The following is a 16,636-nucleotide window of genomic DNA, read 5'->3' as shown; positions in this document are numbered from 1 at the left end:
AGGTCACGTGCACGTGACGGTGGAACGAACCACCGACGTTCATTAGTAAACATTGCGCTGGAACAAATTTCACCATGGCGAGGCATTTCTTATTACTTCTTGCTGGGCAAAATATTACGATTCATTGGCGCAGGTGGACAACGAAGACACAAAACCAAAACTAGCGAACGGCTTTTTGAGGTGGAACAAAAAAAAAACGAAAGACCCAAGAAGAAGCAGAGCAAAAAAAAAACTAATTAAAACGAGACGCTACGGCATCACATTTTTCTCGAGTCGGTCGTGTTCCGTGATTTCTTTTCCATTTCCATTGTTGCGTTATTCGAAATCACCCAACCGACCACCGGATGGAAGGAAAGCTCTCGCTCTCTCTCTCTTTCTCTCTCGCTGGGGGAGGAAAAAGGCACAAACGCGAGTAGCAAAAAAAAACAAGAAAAAAGCTTCACTTAACCATTGCCAGACGCGTTTTTCTTGGTTCGCCGCGTGCGTTTGGTTCTTACCCGCAAGTGGAAACGAAATTCCGCTGCCATACGGCAAGGCATCTTCTCATTTTCACTTGACGCCACCTCGATGGTGGGTGTTTCCGGGATGTGAAATCCATTCTTGCAAACGCGAAGAAAGCACGCAAGCGAAGGCACGAAGGGAACTAGGTGACAGACTGAAGTTTTCGTAAACACAAATCACTTCCAATCACCGATTCGGATCCCCGCCAAACGGTTTGACATCTGTTGACACTCCGGAGCCTGGTTTCTTCACGACCCAGGGTGGGTATCTTTTTTTTTTTATTTACTTTCACAGTGGGGATTTTCTCTTCCAGTTCTTGCTCTCTCTCTTCACCAGCTTCCACCGCCAGCCGGCAGATTGGCGGGTAGCGCATAGTAGAACCACGAAGGGCGAGTGAAGCCGCACATTCACACTCCCTCACACGGACATTGCAAAATGGTGGGTGGCCAGCAGACGGGGACGGAGTAATCCTCCCAGTGGGGTGACGCGGAAGGCATTTTATCTGTGGACCATGAAATTGATAACGCCATCGGCTCGGATGTCCTGTTAGCGAGTCGCTCGGGGAGCAAAAAGGAATCGTCCCAGGAAGCCAGATGGAACACAGCAGGCGGAGAAAGCAAAAAAAAATGAAAAAAAAAAAACGAAACGTTGCGAGACAGTTTTAGCGTCGCGACGACGGCGACGGTCACGGGGAGGGTTAAAAGGACAACAGGACACCGGCATCAATCTGGTGCCGGTTTCGCTTTTGACCAGGTCCAGAAGGAGCTTACGCTCGGGAAGATGTAAGCGGCGAATGTCAGCCACGGTTCACCGCGGTCGAATGGTAATGACTTTTCAACCGGTGTCAAGTTTTCTTGAATTCAACGACGGAAAGGAACCGACGGCACAGGTGTTCGGATTCCGGTCAGACGGTGCGACACGAACACATGCGCTGTGTGGGATGATGCGTGGGTCGAAGGCGTGAGGCATGCATATGGTTTCGGGAAGCGATAACGTATCTTTTCTCTTTTTTTTTTGTTGATGTTGTGTGTTTCGAAAGACTCAAAGGGTGGCCAAAGCGGGATGCGGACACACCGGTGCGATACGAAAACGCCCTGCTTACCGTAGTACGTCGTCGAGCGGCGCTTGTTGTAGTTCGTCTCCGGTATCGAGAGCAAACACTCGATCATGGCCGGTGACTCGAGCTGATCCTTTCGTATCCTGCCGCTGATGGACACGTTGTACAGACCGTTGTCACCCTTGACGGACTTGAGGTTTTCCGTCTCGAAAAGCGCGTAATTGATGCTGGGGAGAGGGGAAAGAAAAGTGAACGAAAGAAATGCCATTAAACATGTGCGCGTGAATTAAAAACATGCTGTCCTTTCATTCCCTTTTTCAAATACATCTCTAAACACATTCCTTAGTGTCCTGTTATGCTTTATCGAATTTATTACCACATATGTCGCATAGTTTGCTGGACCGATGCTTCAGACCGAATTGTAATGCAAAATACCTCAACATTATTGTTAATTTAACAAAATCCGATTGCGCTATCGAGCACGGAATCGCGCTCGGAATGGGTTGTTAAAGTGACGATAAAATTGTATGCAAATCAGCTTATGCATATTTGAACAGCGCCGGCACCACCGCGCGTAATGTAATCGGCAATAAAATTCGACGCTCATTTGCAGCCCGATCCATCAACCGGCCCGGAGGGGGTTTGGGATTTGAAGTTTTTTTTGCGTTTTTTTTTTGCGGCCACACCCGACTGCAGCCTCACGCGCTGACCGGAAAACGAGCAAACGTGCAAATAAACCAACAACGGGAGAAAACCATATCCCATACGCCCGTATCTTGGCATCCCATCGGTAAAGGCGAGCTGGTTGGGAAAAGGATGACCAAGGTCCCGGGTATGCATGATGTTTAACAGCATGTACGATTTATGGGGCCAGCCCCGGAGGCCAACGGTCCGTTCCGGTGGAATCTCGTCCCGAGCGATCGGTGGGAGGAGTTGGGATTTTTCACTTCTAACATTTATTCTCCCGTTTGATTATTGTTGAAGGGACCATTTCCTTAATCACAGCCGGCGCCGGACCCGTGGTTCTGTTCGGACGTCGATCGTAAACGCGCGGTTGTAACAGATTTTCAGTGATTGAATTCGACCGGCCATACGCCCTAAAAAAAAAAGGGCACCATGTATCGAAAAGGTTGTATCGAAGGGTGTCCTTTTTTTTCGCGCTGCTGCTGCTGCTGCTGCTGGTCCCGCTGCTTGACCTTCGCCGGAGGCCATCTTTTATCATTTTGCGGCCCAACCCAGCGGATCCGAACGTTCGATTATGCTCGCACCACGTGGCGCCCGCTGGTCGCTAGCAGAAATGACCGATGCGTTCGAGCGTGACCTTCCGCCCGGGTTTTGGGACTGAGCGGAAAAATAACAACATATTTTATTTTTTTTTGCAACACCCCTTCCGGGTCATTCCACCGAAGGAGGGGTGGAGTTTTTGATTTATCATTCAACCTTAAAAATAACCGCCCCACAGGCGGCGGATGTGACGTCAACCCTTCCGCCGAGGTGGCTTCATGGCTTCGTGGGTTGATGGGTTTGGTTGGGTGGCAAAAATGAATTATGCAAATATTTTACTTATAATTTATTTCATAAATTAAACCGGGATGATACTTTTGGGGCGCTAAATGACGATGCCAGGCGGACAGGTGAAGGACAATCCCGAAGGCATTGGTTCTGGCTGGTCGATTGGAAAACATAATCGAGCGGGCATTGGGCAATTGGCGACCGCACAAACATGTCCGCCCCGTGGGGTTCCGGGATCGATCACGTACTCCGTTGATTGGCACCGTTCCGACCGGAACGCGGTTCAATGCGACCAAGCGGTTCGCTTGTTATCGGTTTATTTTTGTTGCTCCGATCCCGTTGTTGGATCGAAGGTGCGTGTTCTAATCAACCGTAGGTCGTCAGCCCAACGTTTGGCTCGTTTACTTACCGAATCTGCAGCTCGGGCAGCGGAGAAATGTCCCGTGCGTGGCAATCAACCGTGATGTACCCGTCACCGTTCAGGTAGTAGCTCAGGTCGAACTTGCTTTCTCGCACTTGAAGAAAGAAAAAAGGGGAAAAGAAACGTCGATCGAAGGTTAGCTTTTTTTTCAAATACGATGGAAAAGGCCTATGGAAACGGAACCCGCGTGACGTGAAATGTCACTTTTATCGAAGCGAATCGAAAAGAGTGAATTGAATAAAGGCATGCAAAGGAGCAGATGGACCATCTGGAGTTGGTGTTTTTTGTATTCAATTTAAAAATAGAATGCCTCGAGTTACAAAAAGTGCATGGGAGTTATGCTACAGATTGATAAGCGTTGAAAGAAGCTTGCGTGAGTTTGAATAGCTCGGTGAAAAATACAATCCCGAGCTGGTCACATATGTCACTTACCGATGATTTTCAGCTTGGCCGACTTCCGGTCGATTGAGGTGTACGTCTGCACGATGCACATGTATTCGCCGGTGAAGTTGGCCAGCGGTTTGATGATCGCCATCGCTCGGTGCTTGTGCAGATGCTCCTGCGACACGACGTAGCTTGTGTCGATCCGGTTTTTGAAGGATTGCTGCTCGAAAAAAAAGAGATCCACAATGAGATTAGAAGAACGAGTGGTTTGTGAAAATTCGGCGCGAAGGATACTCACGAAAGGGAAGGGATTTTTTGACGGAATCCACTGGTAGACGGGCTGACCATCGAGCAGCCATTTCAGCACGAAGCCTTTCTCGCTATCGTCCACCTCGTACTCGCAGTCAAGTATCAGCGGGTCGGGTGTTTTGGAGGTCTGATCTAGCAGGTAGGTCGGTGGGACCTTTAGGTTGATGATTTTTACGGCCGAGCATGCTGTGAAGAGATGAACAAAAGAAAAAAAAACACACAAATCATCAATTATTTGTCGATCAGGTCGATCGTTGTAATCGGCTTAAAGTGAGTATAAGCTACGAAAAGTTATTGTAACAACAGCGAGAACAGACAAAAAGTGCTTCATTCAACGAGCCTGGGCAATGAATTTAAATTACCCTTTTTCACACGTTTTAAACGTTGGACCCCGTTCGACGCATGGTTAAATATTCATAAAAATGACTTGCTAATTCATCATAGCGCGTTACACTAGAACACAAACAAATCGCGGAACAAAAACCACACTTCCACGGTGGGTTTTGTGAGCAAAATCGCTAGCTCGCTTCCGGGAAGGGTCGTTTTCAACCCGACCCGGTTCCCTATACGCCATCGATTGTAATTCATCGCGCATTAGTGCAGCATGCATTATTCATTTATTTATCCAATAAAATCTTTCCCATCCGTTCGCGTTGACGTCGGCGTCACATAGCAAGTTTTGAGTTTGTCCTGTTCGCGTACGAGTAAGAGTATGCCTTTTCTTTTTGTTTTTTGCTCGATCCTTTCCGTGGCAGAACCGAGGTGAAAAGCAACGAGACAAACTGTGATCCGGTCGCGTGCAGGTGGTTGAAATATTCAGCCCTCCCCGGGGCACCTTGGGTGGGACTCGGATGCAAATATGAGAGCGCATCCCGTGCGAAGGACGTATGACTGACTGACGAACTCACCGCACCGTTGAACGGAGGGTTGTCGCGTGCAAACCCCTTTTTTTTCTAAAACCGGATCCTGTGGCGCACTCGCTTATCCACCGACGGGTTTTCCCACCTGCCGGGGGCTCGAATGCCGGGAGCTTAATATTTTATTCATCTTCGCGGAACCACGCTCACTCAAAGGACGACGCCAAACGACGGGGCGTCCGGAAACAGTTTCGAGAAATAAATAAGAGAAAAGTTGATGCTTGCGACGCGGTTTTCAGCGAATCACGAGCGAACGAGCTTCATTATTCACTTAGAACGTGGCCGGTTGGAATGGGGAGTTTTCTTTTTGTTTCGGTTTATTCTAGCCCGCTCAGGGTGACAAAGAAAGCGTAGGATAATTATTTCACGGCGGATAAGCTCACTGCAGGTGTGTTTATTGTTACGGAGAGAAAAAGCGCGCGTGAAGAGGGTATGAATAGCACAACGGTGGGAGTGTTTTAGGTGGATAATAGTTAGGGTTTTCGCCATGAATTATCTACCACCAAGGGCTCGTGAGCTTGATTTGACGGTTTGTTTGTCCTGCAATTTTCCCAATCCCAATTCACCGGAAACCACTCAAGAAATGATACTTGGTGCATTTTTCAGCATGCACACTAACCCGACCAAGGCATGGTTTGTGGTTTGGTGTCGATTTTCTCGTCTGCGATGGATTTTCTAATCTCTTTGGGCAACTCCCAGAAGCGTATGAAGAAAAAAGCCGCTTTCCGAAAACCTGCTGCATCCTGCTCGTTTTTGTGCAACAATTTGCTTCGCTTCTGCTTTAAGCTGCATCATTCCGACCTGGGGCTGTTTTTACGGTGCTATTCTTTTTGCGTCCACACATCCAAGCTCCTGCTAGCTCGGTGATCAGCAAAGCCGGCTCATCCTTGAACGCTTTTCACTCGCTCTCGTGCCACTAACCACCCCTAGTGGGTGGATGAAAATCTGGTTTGAAACAAGCACCTCCACACCGTGTCGTATGCAGCCGGGTGGGTGGCATTTATGTTTCATGTTTTCTTTCCCACCCATAATCGCCTTTTCGTGGGCATGAAAGCGATAGGCGATAGGAAGAGCCAGCTGATGAACCGTACCGGGTTCGGTCGAGTTAGTAGCCGCCGGCGCTATTGTAGAAGCTTTTTCTAGCACTCCAAATAAAGCGAGAGAAAAAAAAAGGCGGACTGTACAATATTGGCTGGAAGAGGTTCGCTTTTCCCGAGTGGCCCGGTTTGAATGGATAATTTTTCAAACGAAAGCCCCGTTTGCGATCCCAGCCTGCCAGCTTGATCGAGCTCTAATTGAATAATCAAATCGATGCCTCGTTTTACGCCTGGGTTTGGTTTTTATGTAACGCCTTCCGGTTGCCACCCTCAGCAAAGCAAAAAAAAAGCTCGCGTTCCGAGACGCGTGCTAAAGTAATGCACGCCTAAGTGGCCCTCAAGCGCCACACGTCTGGGCGAAAGTTGTGCCGTCGTCTGGGCAAACATTGCGGAAAACACGGCCACACCGTGACGGGAGCGTATGTGATTGGCGAAACTTTTTTGCCACACCCACACCGATGGCCGTCGATAGGAAAACAGTTATCTTTTATGGATGAAATCACACGCCACCGGTGGTGGAGCTGTTCCCGGCACCTTCCGGAAGGCACTCTTTGGGCAGATCAGCACGGTAAGGCATATGGCCTCTGATGGGGAAGCATTTCCACCGTCGGGTGGCCAACTTTTGCCAGTTTTCGTTTCAGTTTTTCGCTCGTACCGCATCCTCAAACCCAACCGAAAGGGGGTACATTTCTCGAGCTTTGAACTGAACCGTTTTTTGCCGTGTGTGTGTGGAACTCTTTGCTCTTCCTCTCAACTGAACTACCCTTCCGGACGGAACCGGAACCGGTGCGGAGATGAAAGGTTTATGGCGGAAACACTCAAGTGGATAAATTTATGGAATCTGAAGCCGAACCTCGGGTACCAGGACGACAACGGGCCATTGGCTGGCGCCGGTTTTTCCGATGCTTCCGGGGGTCGCTTTCTTGTTCCTCCTTGCTTCCGAGCCCGAGTGTGTGTGTGTGTGTTATGGCTGATTTCGTCTGGCCTACCGATCGATGTGGTGTTTGTTAACTGCTTTTGTCGAACCGCCTGAAGCGGCGGTCGACGATCGTATGGGTTTCATCAGTACTGTCCTTTTTTTTTGTGGCCAATTCTTTTGTGGAACTCATCTTCAGTAGTTGGATTTGGCTGGAGTGGGCTGGAAAATGCTGCCACAACACCAATCCCCAAAACAAATCGAAATAGATCCGCTAACTCGATTTTAATCGCCCTTTAAAAGCCTGAAAACCCAAGCACGTGCTGTTCGGATCGGAACAAAAGCCCACTTAAGCGAGAACCATTTCGAACACACACGAACACGAATCCCGTTGACAAATTAATCGCTCCGAAAGAAAAAAAAACGGATGAAAGTCAATCGAATTGTGCACCAACCGTCGTGGCACTCTCATGTCGTTAAGGTTCTTCCCGGGTTCGGGGGTTTTCCTTCCTTCCATTCCGGGCGATCCCCGGATCTGGCTGCACCGATTAGTGCGATGCCGTGCTCAATCGGGGAGAAATTGAAATGTTCTCCAAACTTTAATCCTTTCTCGGTTCACCCGGAGGGGGACCCAACTTTCACAGGCATCCCGAAAAGCGGTTCCTTTCCGACCCCGGAGGGGTGGCCACGGACTCCCAGGCAACAATGTGACCGATGTTTTGGCGTGGCGTACTCGTTGTTTTGTTCGTGTTCGCCGAACCGAGACACTGGAGGTGAGTGAAAGAGTTTCCACGTGGCGCTCGCCATCCGTCCCTTGGGGACAACTGTCGGGATTCCGATTTTCTAATTCCCAGTTTTCGGGGAAGCGTGCGAGAGCGAGATGGATGCGATTCATCTTTTTGCGTCGAGCGTCGAGTCGTTATCCTTTTTCCCGTCGATTTGCTGCTCTGTCGACGTCGTGGAAAGCGACGGCCGAAGGAGAGTTGCGTCTTTGGATTCATTTTTCTTTTTTCCAATTTCCTCCCATCTCTCTCTCTCACTCTCTCTTGCTCACTCCCTCCACTCGTTTGATTGTTTGGTGGGGATAAAAACTTCCGAAAACACGCACCAACCATACGACAATTGTCTGCCGCCTTGTCGACGAGCAGCTCGAGCGGCACCGGCGGGAGTAGCAAACATGTAAACTTTGAATTTTTGGAAGGTGGTTCTGGCGCTTTCAACTTTCATTTAAAACCACTCTTCTCCCTGCTACCTAACCAGCCCCCGATCCTCAGCTATCGATCGGATGGGTTGCATTATGAACCGTGGGGCACCAGGCGCCTCCATCTCGTGGGGTGAAAACCACTCACAAATGTCCGTGCTGTGGCTCTGTTTTTCCGGTATGATTCATGGGGTCGATTTGTACGAGAAAAAGAAAAAAAAATGCCTCACCGTAAAGAACAGATTTCGGGAACAGATTTGTCGGTTAGCTTGGCGCTTAAAACTTTCGATGTTTTTCCACCGAAACGTGGTGGAGGAGTGTGTTTTATGGGGTTTTCACCGGAAATACTGGTGAAGATTTCCCACCCAGCTTGCGCCAATTTCCCGCATCCTGAGATAGGGAAAGGTCGCTGGAAAGTGTCAGAGTGCTTTCTTGCTCTCTCTCTCTCTCTATCTATCTTTTTCACACGCCCCCGAGGAACCCGTTCGCGTTACTTTATTCCCACGCGGGTTCAAGTGAGGGAAAATCGAATCCATGGGCAAATGGCGCGACAGGGCGCGTTTGGTGAAGTAAATCGTATTTCACGGCACTCGGGAGCCGTGGATACGAGCATGAAAACATCCCATCACGATTGCAATAAAAGTCCCCGAATGAATCCGGAAGTGTAACGCTGCCAAACATCCTCCCTGGGGAAGCACCATCCTTTTTTTTAAAAAAAAGGGATAAGACATGGCTCCCGTACAGTGGTAAAAAGTCGGGCCATGGCTGACATTCTCCCGGGGCCAGCGTCGAGTGACACTCGAGTCTCTCGGCAGACAGAGAGAGTGAGAGAGAAAGGCATACGTCACACAGCGACAGGGTGGAAATGAAATTGCGACGTTCTGCAGTCCACGAAGACCAGCCTTCGTTTTGGGGTGGCAAAGCGTTTGGCTAGAGTTTGTAAGCTATTTTTATGTGGCTAGAAAATGTAACATTTTTCTCAACTATTTTCAATCAATTTTTAACGGTGACCATCGCCGATCAAACGCTTCAAAACCAGCATGTGCTCTTTGGCGCTGGAAAGTTTCATAATCCAAAACAGCTTGTCGAATGTTGCGAACCACGACGTCTTTCGAAGAGGTAACGGAGCAAAAAAACCCGCTAATGAAACGAGAGCATAAAAAAACGCATCCAGCGAGGAATAGTTCCTAAAATATGTTCGGCGTATTTTAAAAGCACAAAATGGTTTGTTCCTTTGCTTTCTTCCCGGTTTTTCCCTGCAACCACCATCGCTGGGTTCGCGGCTCAAGTGGGACGGCCCTTCTGTTGCGCGTTTGCTCGGTTTGGTGAAACTTTTAATAAAAATCCACTTCAACCGGATTTGCGCCGATGCTCCATGGGAGGGAGCTGACGCGGAGATTAAATTCAGTTTGTCAGTCAGTCGCGGGGTTTTGTGTTCGCTTCTGCCATCAAACTCCTGGGTCCTCTATTCTTTTTTTTTTCGTTCGATGCCTCTCTTCTGCTCCATAAATGTGGTTTCATGAAAAACGGATTAAAGCCAGCGATGGTGGTTGGGTGAAACTTTCCACCACCCACCCAACGGTGGGAAGAAAGAGAAAATGGGTCTTGTAACGGCTCCACCGGGACAAGTGTTGTCAACGGAATGTTGGCATGCTTCCTCCCGCAAAAGCATAAAAGTCGCCGCTCGATTCGATCAACGGAGTAATGCTGGCGATGAAAAATGCTGCATTACCGCGGTGGACGCAACCGAGCTCGACATTTGCTTGAAAAGTATAAAGTGGACTGACGCCAAAAGAAGAGAAAGAGAGAGAAAGAGAGACACAAAGAAAAAAAACATTCAAAGCATGCCCACAACTCGTCGTTGAACTTTGCAAAGGGATCATATTGAGTGGCGAAGAAGAGAGAGAGAGACTGCAGAAGCAAAAAAAAAACAGAAATGAAAAGCTCCAAAAAAGCAGCAAACAACAGTAAAGCCATTGATTCTCAGCTCGGGCGCGCGAACTGACAGTAATCTTGGGCGGCAATCGAGCGCGGGCCATTGTCCAGGAACGGGGTGCCGACGGTGTTGGTTGAATTTTGATGAAGGTTGATTCAACGCCAAGGCACGCGGACGCGACTGAAAGTTTTTCATTTTGATCGAGTTTTACTGCCCGTCCGGGTTGTCCTTTTCGTAGTTTTGGAACTTATTTACACTCGCACACACACAAACAAAAAAAACACCTCCCACACACAGACTCCGAGTGAACGGAAAACAGAACGGAGCCGGAAAGGAAGTCAAACATGTCCCAGAAAGATCATTTCTATTCCATCCGCGTGCCAACTGGCGTGCTAGTTTGCTTTTTTCGTTGGGTCTTTCGCGCGAGAAAGCAAACAAAAAAAACCATAAAAAAACCCTCCCACGATGGCGCACGTCGAAATGGCAAGCGGAAATGTTTGCAGGCGTAATTGGCGTACAAAACACTTTTCCCGGTTGCCTGGAAAAATGTGTATGTGTGTGTGTGTCCTCAACGGTGTCTCACTTTTGCGCCACTGCACCGATGACATTAACGGCAACTTTGGCGATGAGGGAATCACCTTTGGTCGGAAAGTTTTCGTCCGGTCAATTTTTGTTTCTTTTTCGGGGCTTCGACGATCGATCGGAAAAGGATTGGGCCCTGGGTGGTACGGTGACGGTACAAACCAATTTACCGTAATTGATCCACCGGAATGACCGGAATTCCCAGGGCGGTTGTGGGTGGAAAAGTTTCTTCTACCCCGTGCACCCCGCAGTGGGTTTTGATGTATGCTAATTGTAGGAGCCGGAATCGAATCGGACCAAAAACGTGCTTCAACCTGCGGCCCTTTTTTCACGACAATGGCTCCCGGTCCCGGTAATGCCCCTCCGAAAACGGATCTAATCGTGGATCGTATTGATAACTCGATTGAGACCGGGCTTTGTTAGCACGGTCATGGAGCAGGAGTTGGGTTCGTTTCTGGGACGCCCGAATGCCTTGAAGCCCAGTGGATGTTTAAAGAACAGTTTGATCCGAATTCCCTTAAAGCACACGTTGCCAAAAAAACCCAACCGGACGCATGGTGTGTTGTTTCTTTCCTAATTCGAGTTGTTCGAGCTTTGTCGACGGGTGAGACCGAGTCATGGAGGTTTATTTTATTCGTTTTTGCTTCACCTTTCTCTCTCTCTCTGTCTCTGTCTTTCTCTGGAAGTATCCCATGAAAAGCATAACATTTCGTATTCTTATCTCGAGTGGAAGCTCTCAACCATCGCGGCCGATGTGCCGTTCCGGCTTCGGAAAGGGCAAATTATGTGCCTCTCATCCTCAACCCAGCACGGTAACGGAACGCCGAACATCGCTGCCGGAACCGTAAGCCGGGTGGGAGCTTTCTCCCGGGGAACGGAACGAGAACCGTTCGGCGATCCGATACCGATCATATTCAAATTGGATTTATTTCGTTTCGTTTACCTAACCCGTTCCGATTCGCATCGCACGTCAGCGTGCCGCACCCTGGTGGGTTTCAGGTGGGTGGGTGGCAAATGGAAGATGGGGGGGCCTTCCTCTCGATTTTCCACCCCACGAAGGGTGGTTTGGGTGACAAATTTCGACCCACTTTTCATTCGATACGTTCCCACCCCTGCTGCGGTATCCGTCTCGTCTCGTCACGCTGGGTGTCTCGATTGCCGGAAATACGAGATGAGAATGCCGAGGAAATGAGTTTTCTTCCCAAAAAACCACTCACCCACACCCACACCACATCCATACCCGGGTCCGCGCGCCTGTGTGTCACCTGTCACCGTACGCAAATATGGCGGCACACAGAAGGTGCCGGCATAGCAGCGCAAATTAAATATGACCCACCCGATTGCTCGATTTCGCTCTCCGTTCCACGGGTAGGGAGGGGTTCGGGAAAAACTGGGAGAGAAAAAGGGATCGGTTGGAATTTCATTTACCGTCACTCGACGAGTACTCTCGGGACAAGCTCGAGCCCGAGGGTGTGCCACGTGGCGAGGAAATTGAACGGAACCGAGATGGTGATATGCCCGTTTGCCTCCGACTGTGGAAAACCGGAAAAAGGTACAAAGCCATCGATATACATCCATAAATCAGGAAAAATCACATTCCATCATCCGGGTGGTGTGGGAGCACGCTTCTCGTTGCTATTAATTGCGTTGTACGGGTACGTCGCATTGGAACCAGCAACGCAGCAAGATGACACCGGGTTTGGTTCTTATTTTTTTGTATCCCCTAGCGTACTCAAACCAAAACAGGACGACTGTTTTCCAGGTGTGTTTGTGTTAGTTTCTTAGTTCAACATCGATCAAGTAGGCCATTTTTGCAATTGGTAGGGTGAAGAACACACTTTATACACTTTGGGTTTTCAACCCGTCACGGCCTACGTGATTGTCACCTGAAGAAACTATCGCTACGAATCGCTTCCAATTTCCCAAACCATCGTTCACGTGCTGTCATGCTGAGGGATCGAATAAATTGGAGCGTCTCCGAGCCACCCTGCATTGGTTCAGGAAAACCCACTTCACGAAAAACGCGAACCGCTTTCCAAAATCGAATCGCTTTCGTAATCGTGCCCCGTCAACGATTATGCTAATGCGCAATGGCCTCCAGGCACCCTGCTGGAGCGATTTCCGCGCACTGATAAAACCACTCACGGAGCTGCTCGGGAGGTGCGTTACGTAAATAAAAATATCATACATAATGCTTCGCAGGCTCGTGGAAGCCGCGTGCCCAACTCCCGTGGTCAAAGGGGTGGTCTACCGTGGGCGGTTGGAATGGAACGCAGCTTATTAAATCATTCCAAAGCGATTACGTCCTGCCGTAGCGCCGGGAGAGAGAAAGAGAGAGAGATCTGGATAAGGAAAACCGTGTCCAGGTGGAACTTACCCTCCGGTGGGTGAGTGGGGTTGTTTTAAGGACGAACGAGCTAACCCGAACCCTGTGGTGCCGTGACCGGGAACGTCCTTTCGAACTGCTGGTTTTTTTTTTCTAGCGTGGACGACGTTTCTCGCTTGTCACGCTGTCCGAAAGTGAAGGGTCGGGCAATGATAAATGACCACTTCCTCCCCCGCATTAACTCTCTCTCTCCTGCCCCAGCCTGCCTCCGGTGCCACACAATCTCGACTTTAGTAAGTTGACATGGGGTCTAGGCATTCAAAAACCGCCATCCACCGTCCGGCTCGACACCTTCCACGTCCGGTTTCCGGGAGCTCAGCTCACCCTCATTTTCTACCACCCGCTCTCTCTCTCACTCCCTGCTCTATCCTTCGCTTGATTATCGCGCCTTCCGACACCCGTAATTGGCTTCGGGCGGTGGGCCAAAAGGTGACCGAGAGTCGTAAATAAAAATTAATCCTAACTCGGGTTCGGGACCGGAGTATCACGGAGGGCGGCTACAAAACGCGTGGGATGAAGGGACCGGCGTGGATGGTATTGTAAAATTCTAAAAACCCTCAGCACTGGGTTGGGCATTTGAAAAACGGACGCTCCGTTGTTGTCTCGTTTTGAGGGGCTGGGTTTTTATGCGGAATTACGATTCCAGCGGCATCCTGCGCTACCTGCGTCATCATTCGCTACCACACGAACCACAGGAAAACAAGGCACGCTTCCGGTTTAGCGCGTGGGGGGAATGGAAGTAACGGAGACAGGAAGCGAGAAATTATTCTCCACCCCCTCACCGGGTTCCGGGTTTTGTGTGATAATTTACTCGCGACGCCAGAATCAACGCGACAGGTTGTCCGCGAGTCGACCTGCGTTCACGATGCTCGAATTAAAACTGACACATTTACATGGACGTGGAGGCGTTGGTAGGGAAGTGGGTGGGAGAGAAAAAAGAAACTCAACCCAATTTCCCGAAAGGTGACAGACAAAAAACGAAAGCATGATGCTGGTACCGAAGAGCGAAGTTCATCCCGGGTTAGGTTGTTGTGGAGGCGGCACTCGCAAATAAGCCGCCGGAAAGTTGAGCCGTTAAAAGTTGAGCTCGGGAAAGCGGGAAAAGGATCTTAATAATCATAAGTGATGATAACGTTGCTTCTTGGCTTCACTTTCGCGAGCGCTTGATTGAGGCAAGCAATTAAAGCGAAGTGAACTGTCGGAGCTTTCCCGGCGCAGAGTCTCCGGGTGGGAAATTGTGAGTTTATTTGGGACCGGAGATAACGCGAGGGAAGTCGTAAACTTTCCCACACATCGACATGATGGTAAAACGCGCGCTCACGAGGCTGGCAAGAGTTCCCCGTCTGTTTGCTACTCGTTTGACGGAAGCTAACGAGCAATCGAACGCTTATTTCCCGCCCTTTCGAAGTCTTCACCGAAGTCGAAGACAAAGTGAAGAGCAAATAGGGAAATTTGTGGAAGGAAAAACTCTATCATTTTCTTCGAAACGAAGTAAAACCAAGTGCTGCAGAAGCGGGAGGTTGAAAAAGCTCAACCCTCCCTTGGGCGAGCTTGTCCAAATCGGTACCAACCACGGAAGAGCTTGTGATCTTGCAGGAGCGAACGTCGAAAGGCGTCCTTTTTTATGTGTGTGGGTGTGTGTGTGTGTGTGCGTTTCAACCGAACAGAGAGTCTGATCAGCTTGTGTCGTGTCTTGCGTGTGCAGGCTCGAGTCAAACTGCCGGCGGTGCTGGAAACTATCACCTGCCAAAAGCCACGGTGCCAAGGTGCTGGAATAACTTGGCCTCTGGATGGGAAACACCAAACGGGCAGGGCATGGCGCTGTTCCTTTGATTGCACCGATGCGTTCGTTCGGTGAGGAAAATGGTTTTCTTTTCTTTCGCTGCTGCCACTTTCGTGCACGTCTGCAAACGGACGGGCGAACGTTTGCTGCTGACGGGAGCGAAGAAAAAAAAAGAAACCATTTTGTAACAATGGAACCGCCGACTGGCGAGAATGACGCGAGGGGCAAGTTATAAAGGCGAAAAAAAAAATGGAACGCCACATAAATATGCGCCACACATGCCGGGCTGCGGGAGCAGACAAAAGGAAAACTCCACCATACCAGTGCAGCGCAAACAGCTCGTACATGCGAAACTATCGTGCCCCTGAAGATCGTGTGCGATAGTGAAAAGAGACAGAGTCAGTATGCGAGGGTTTGTGTTGAAGTTGAACGAGAGAGGCACAAAAAAAAAAGAACCCAGAGGTTAGTTGTAGTAAAATTTTATTTCCCGACAACCATCCGGGCCGGCAGTGCGCTTCGTTACACCGACACAAAGCGACGGACGCGCGCCGTCGATGTGAAGGGAAAAAGATTGAAAAATTAAGTGAAACCCGTACCCGCACGGAATGGGAGCATCATTGCGCTTGTCTGGTGAAAGAAATCGTTCCCGTTTCATATCGTTAGCAAATAGTGACTTTTTCCCGGGAAGGCACTGATTTCTGGCGTTTCGTTCCGTTCCTGTGCAGTTTCGTGCACTTCTTGGAAGCTCGTTTCGCCGAACGATAAGTTCATTGTGCATCGCACTGCGGTACGGCGAGGCTGTCGGTTTGTATGTCAAACAATTGGATTTATTTGGCCAAGGTTAGAACCGACTTCCAGCACAGTACGTATGTACTCTCCGTCTTTGGGAAGCATGTTTGAACGCGGGCTTAAAGTTTGTAAGAAACATGCGAAAATAGCAGGAAAAGCTTTCCCGAACGAGATGAACGTTGTTCTCCGCAAACACGGGAAGTGGAATTGAGTGATTTGTGCAACTCATACTTTAAATTTGAACAAGATCACAACCTTCGCAAAGGCGGTAACACAGGGTAGCAGGCAAAAATTTGGGAGCTTTTTAATGAAACGCATCCGCAATCGTAAGAAACTTTTTCCGAGTCTTAGTCATAGCGGTTGTGGCAACTTCCCGTGCAAAATCCCGTTCTAATACTTTCACCTTTGGGCGGGAATCTTGCGCAAACTTAAATTACCATTAATCTTCAAAGCACACGATTCAATTCTGCCCAGGAAGGCAGTTGCTGGCAAAGTTGGTGCGCTTCCCTTTGAAGGTGGAATTTTAATCCAACGAGGCTCCTTTTTTCTGCGTGCACTTTTCGCTCTTGGTTTGCGGGTGGCTTTTCCGGCCAAGGCCACCGCTGGTGCTGTGGCGCAAATATCGTCCTTTCATCACCACCACACCCGAAGGCTCTCGGTTTGCAGGAGCTAGACGTGATTCATTGGTAAATTTACAGGAAAACTTTCCCTCGAAACCTCGGGGGCTAATAATGATGACGATGGCGGTGATGATGATGATGATGATGATGATGGTGATGAAGGAGTTAGTGGCAAGTTTGCGCTCCTGAGGGCGTACCCTCGCCGACGCCAGAAAGGATCAATGT

At 49.3% G+C, this 16,636-nt stretch overlaps 1 protein-coding gene across 2 annotated transcripts in view; it reads right to left on the bottom strand.

The window, feature by feature from the left end:
- The window catches only part of LOC128720810 (uncharacterized), an 89,635-nt gene that overhangs the window by 11,102 nt on the left and 61,897 nt on the right, over positions 1-16,636 (bottom strand). For both annotated transcript variants that reach the window (XM_053814506.1, XM_053814507.1), the window contains exons 2-5: positions 4,174-4,370; positions 3,924-4,095; positions 3,480-3,585; positions 1,604-1,785 (exon numbers count right to left, since the gene is read on the bottom strand). In XM_053814506.1, coding sequence (XP_053670481.1) covers positions 1,604-1,785; positions 3,480-3,585; positions 3,924-4,095; positions 4,174-4,370 — 657 coding nt within the window. The remainder of the gene's footprint in view (positions 1-1,603; positions 1,786-3,479; positions 3,586-3,923; positions 4,096-4,173; positions 4,371-16,636) is intronic.

The sequence above is a fragment of the Anopheles nili genome, chromosome 2 (assembly GCF_943737925.1).
Source record: "Anopheles nili chromosome 2, idAnoNiliSN_F5_01, whole genome shotgun sequence".
Classification (NCBI taxonomy): Eukaryota; Metazoa; Arthropoda; class Insecta; order Diptera; family Culicidae; genus Anopheles; species Anopheles nili.
The sequence above is the reverse complement of the archived record's forward strand: the minus strand, read 5'-3'. Positions and strand labels throughout refer to the sequence as shown.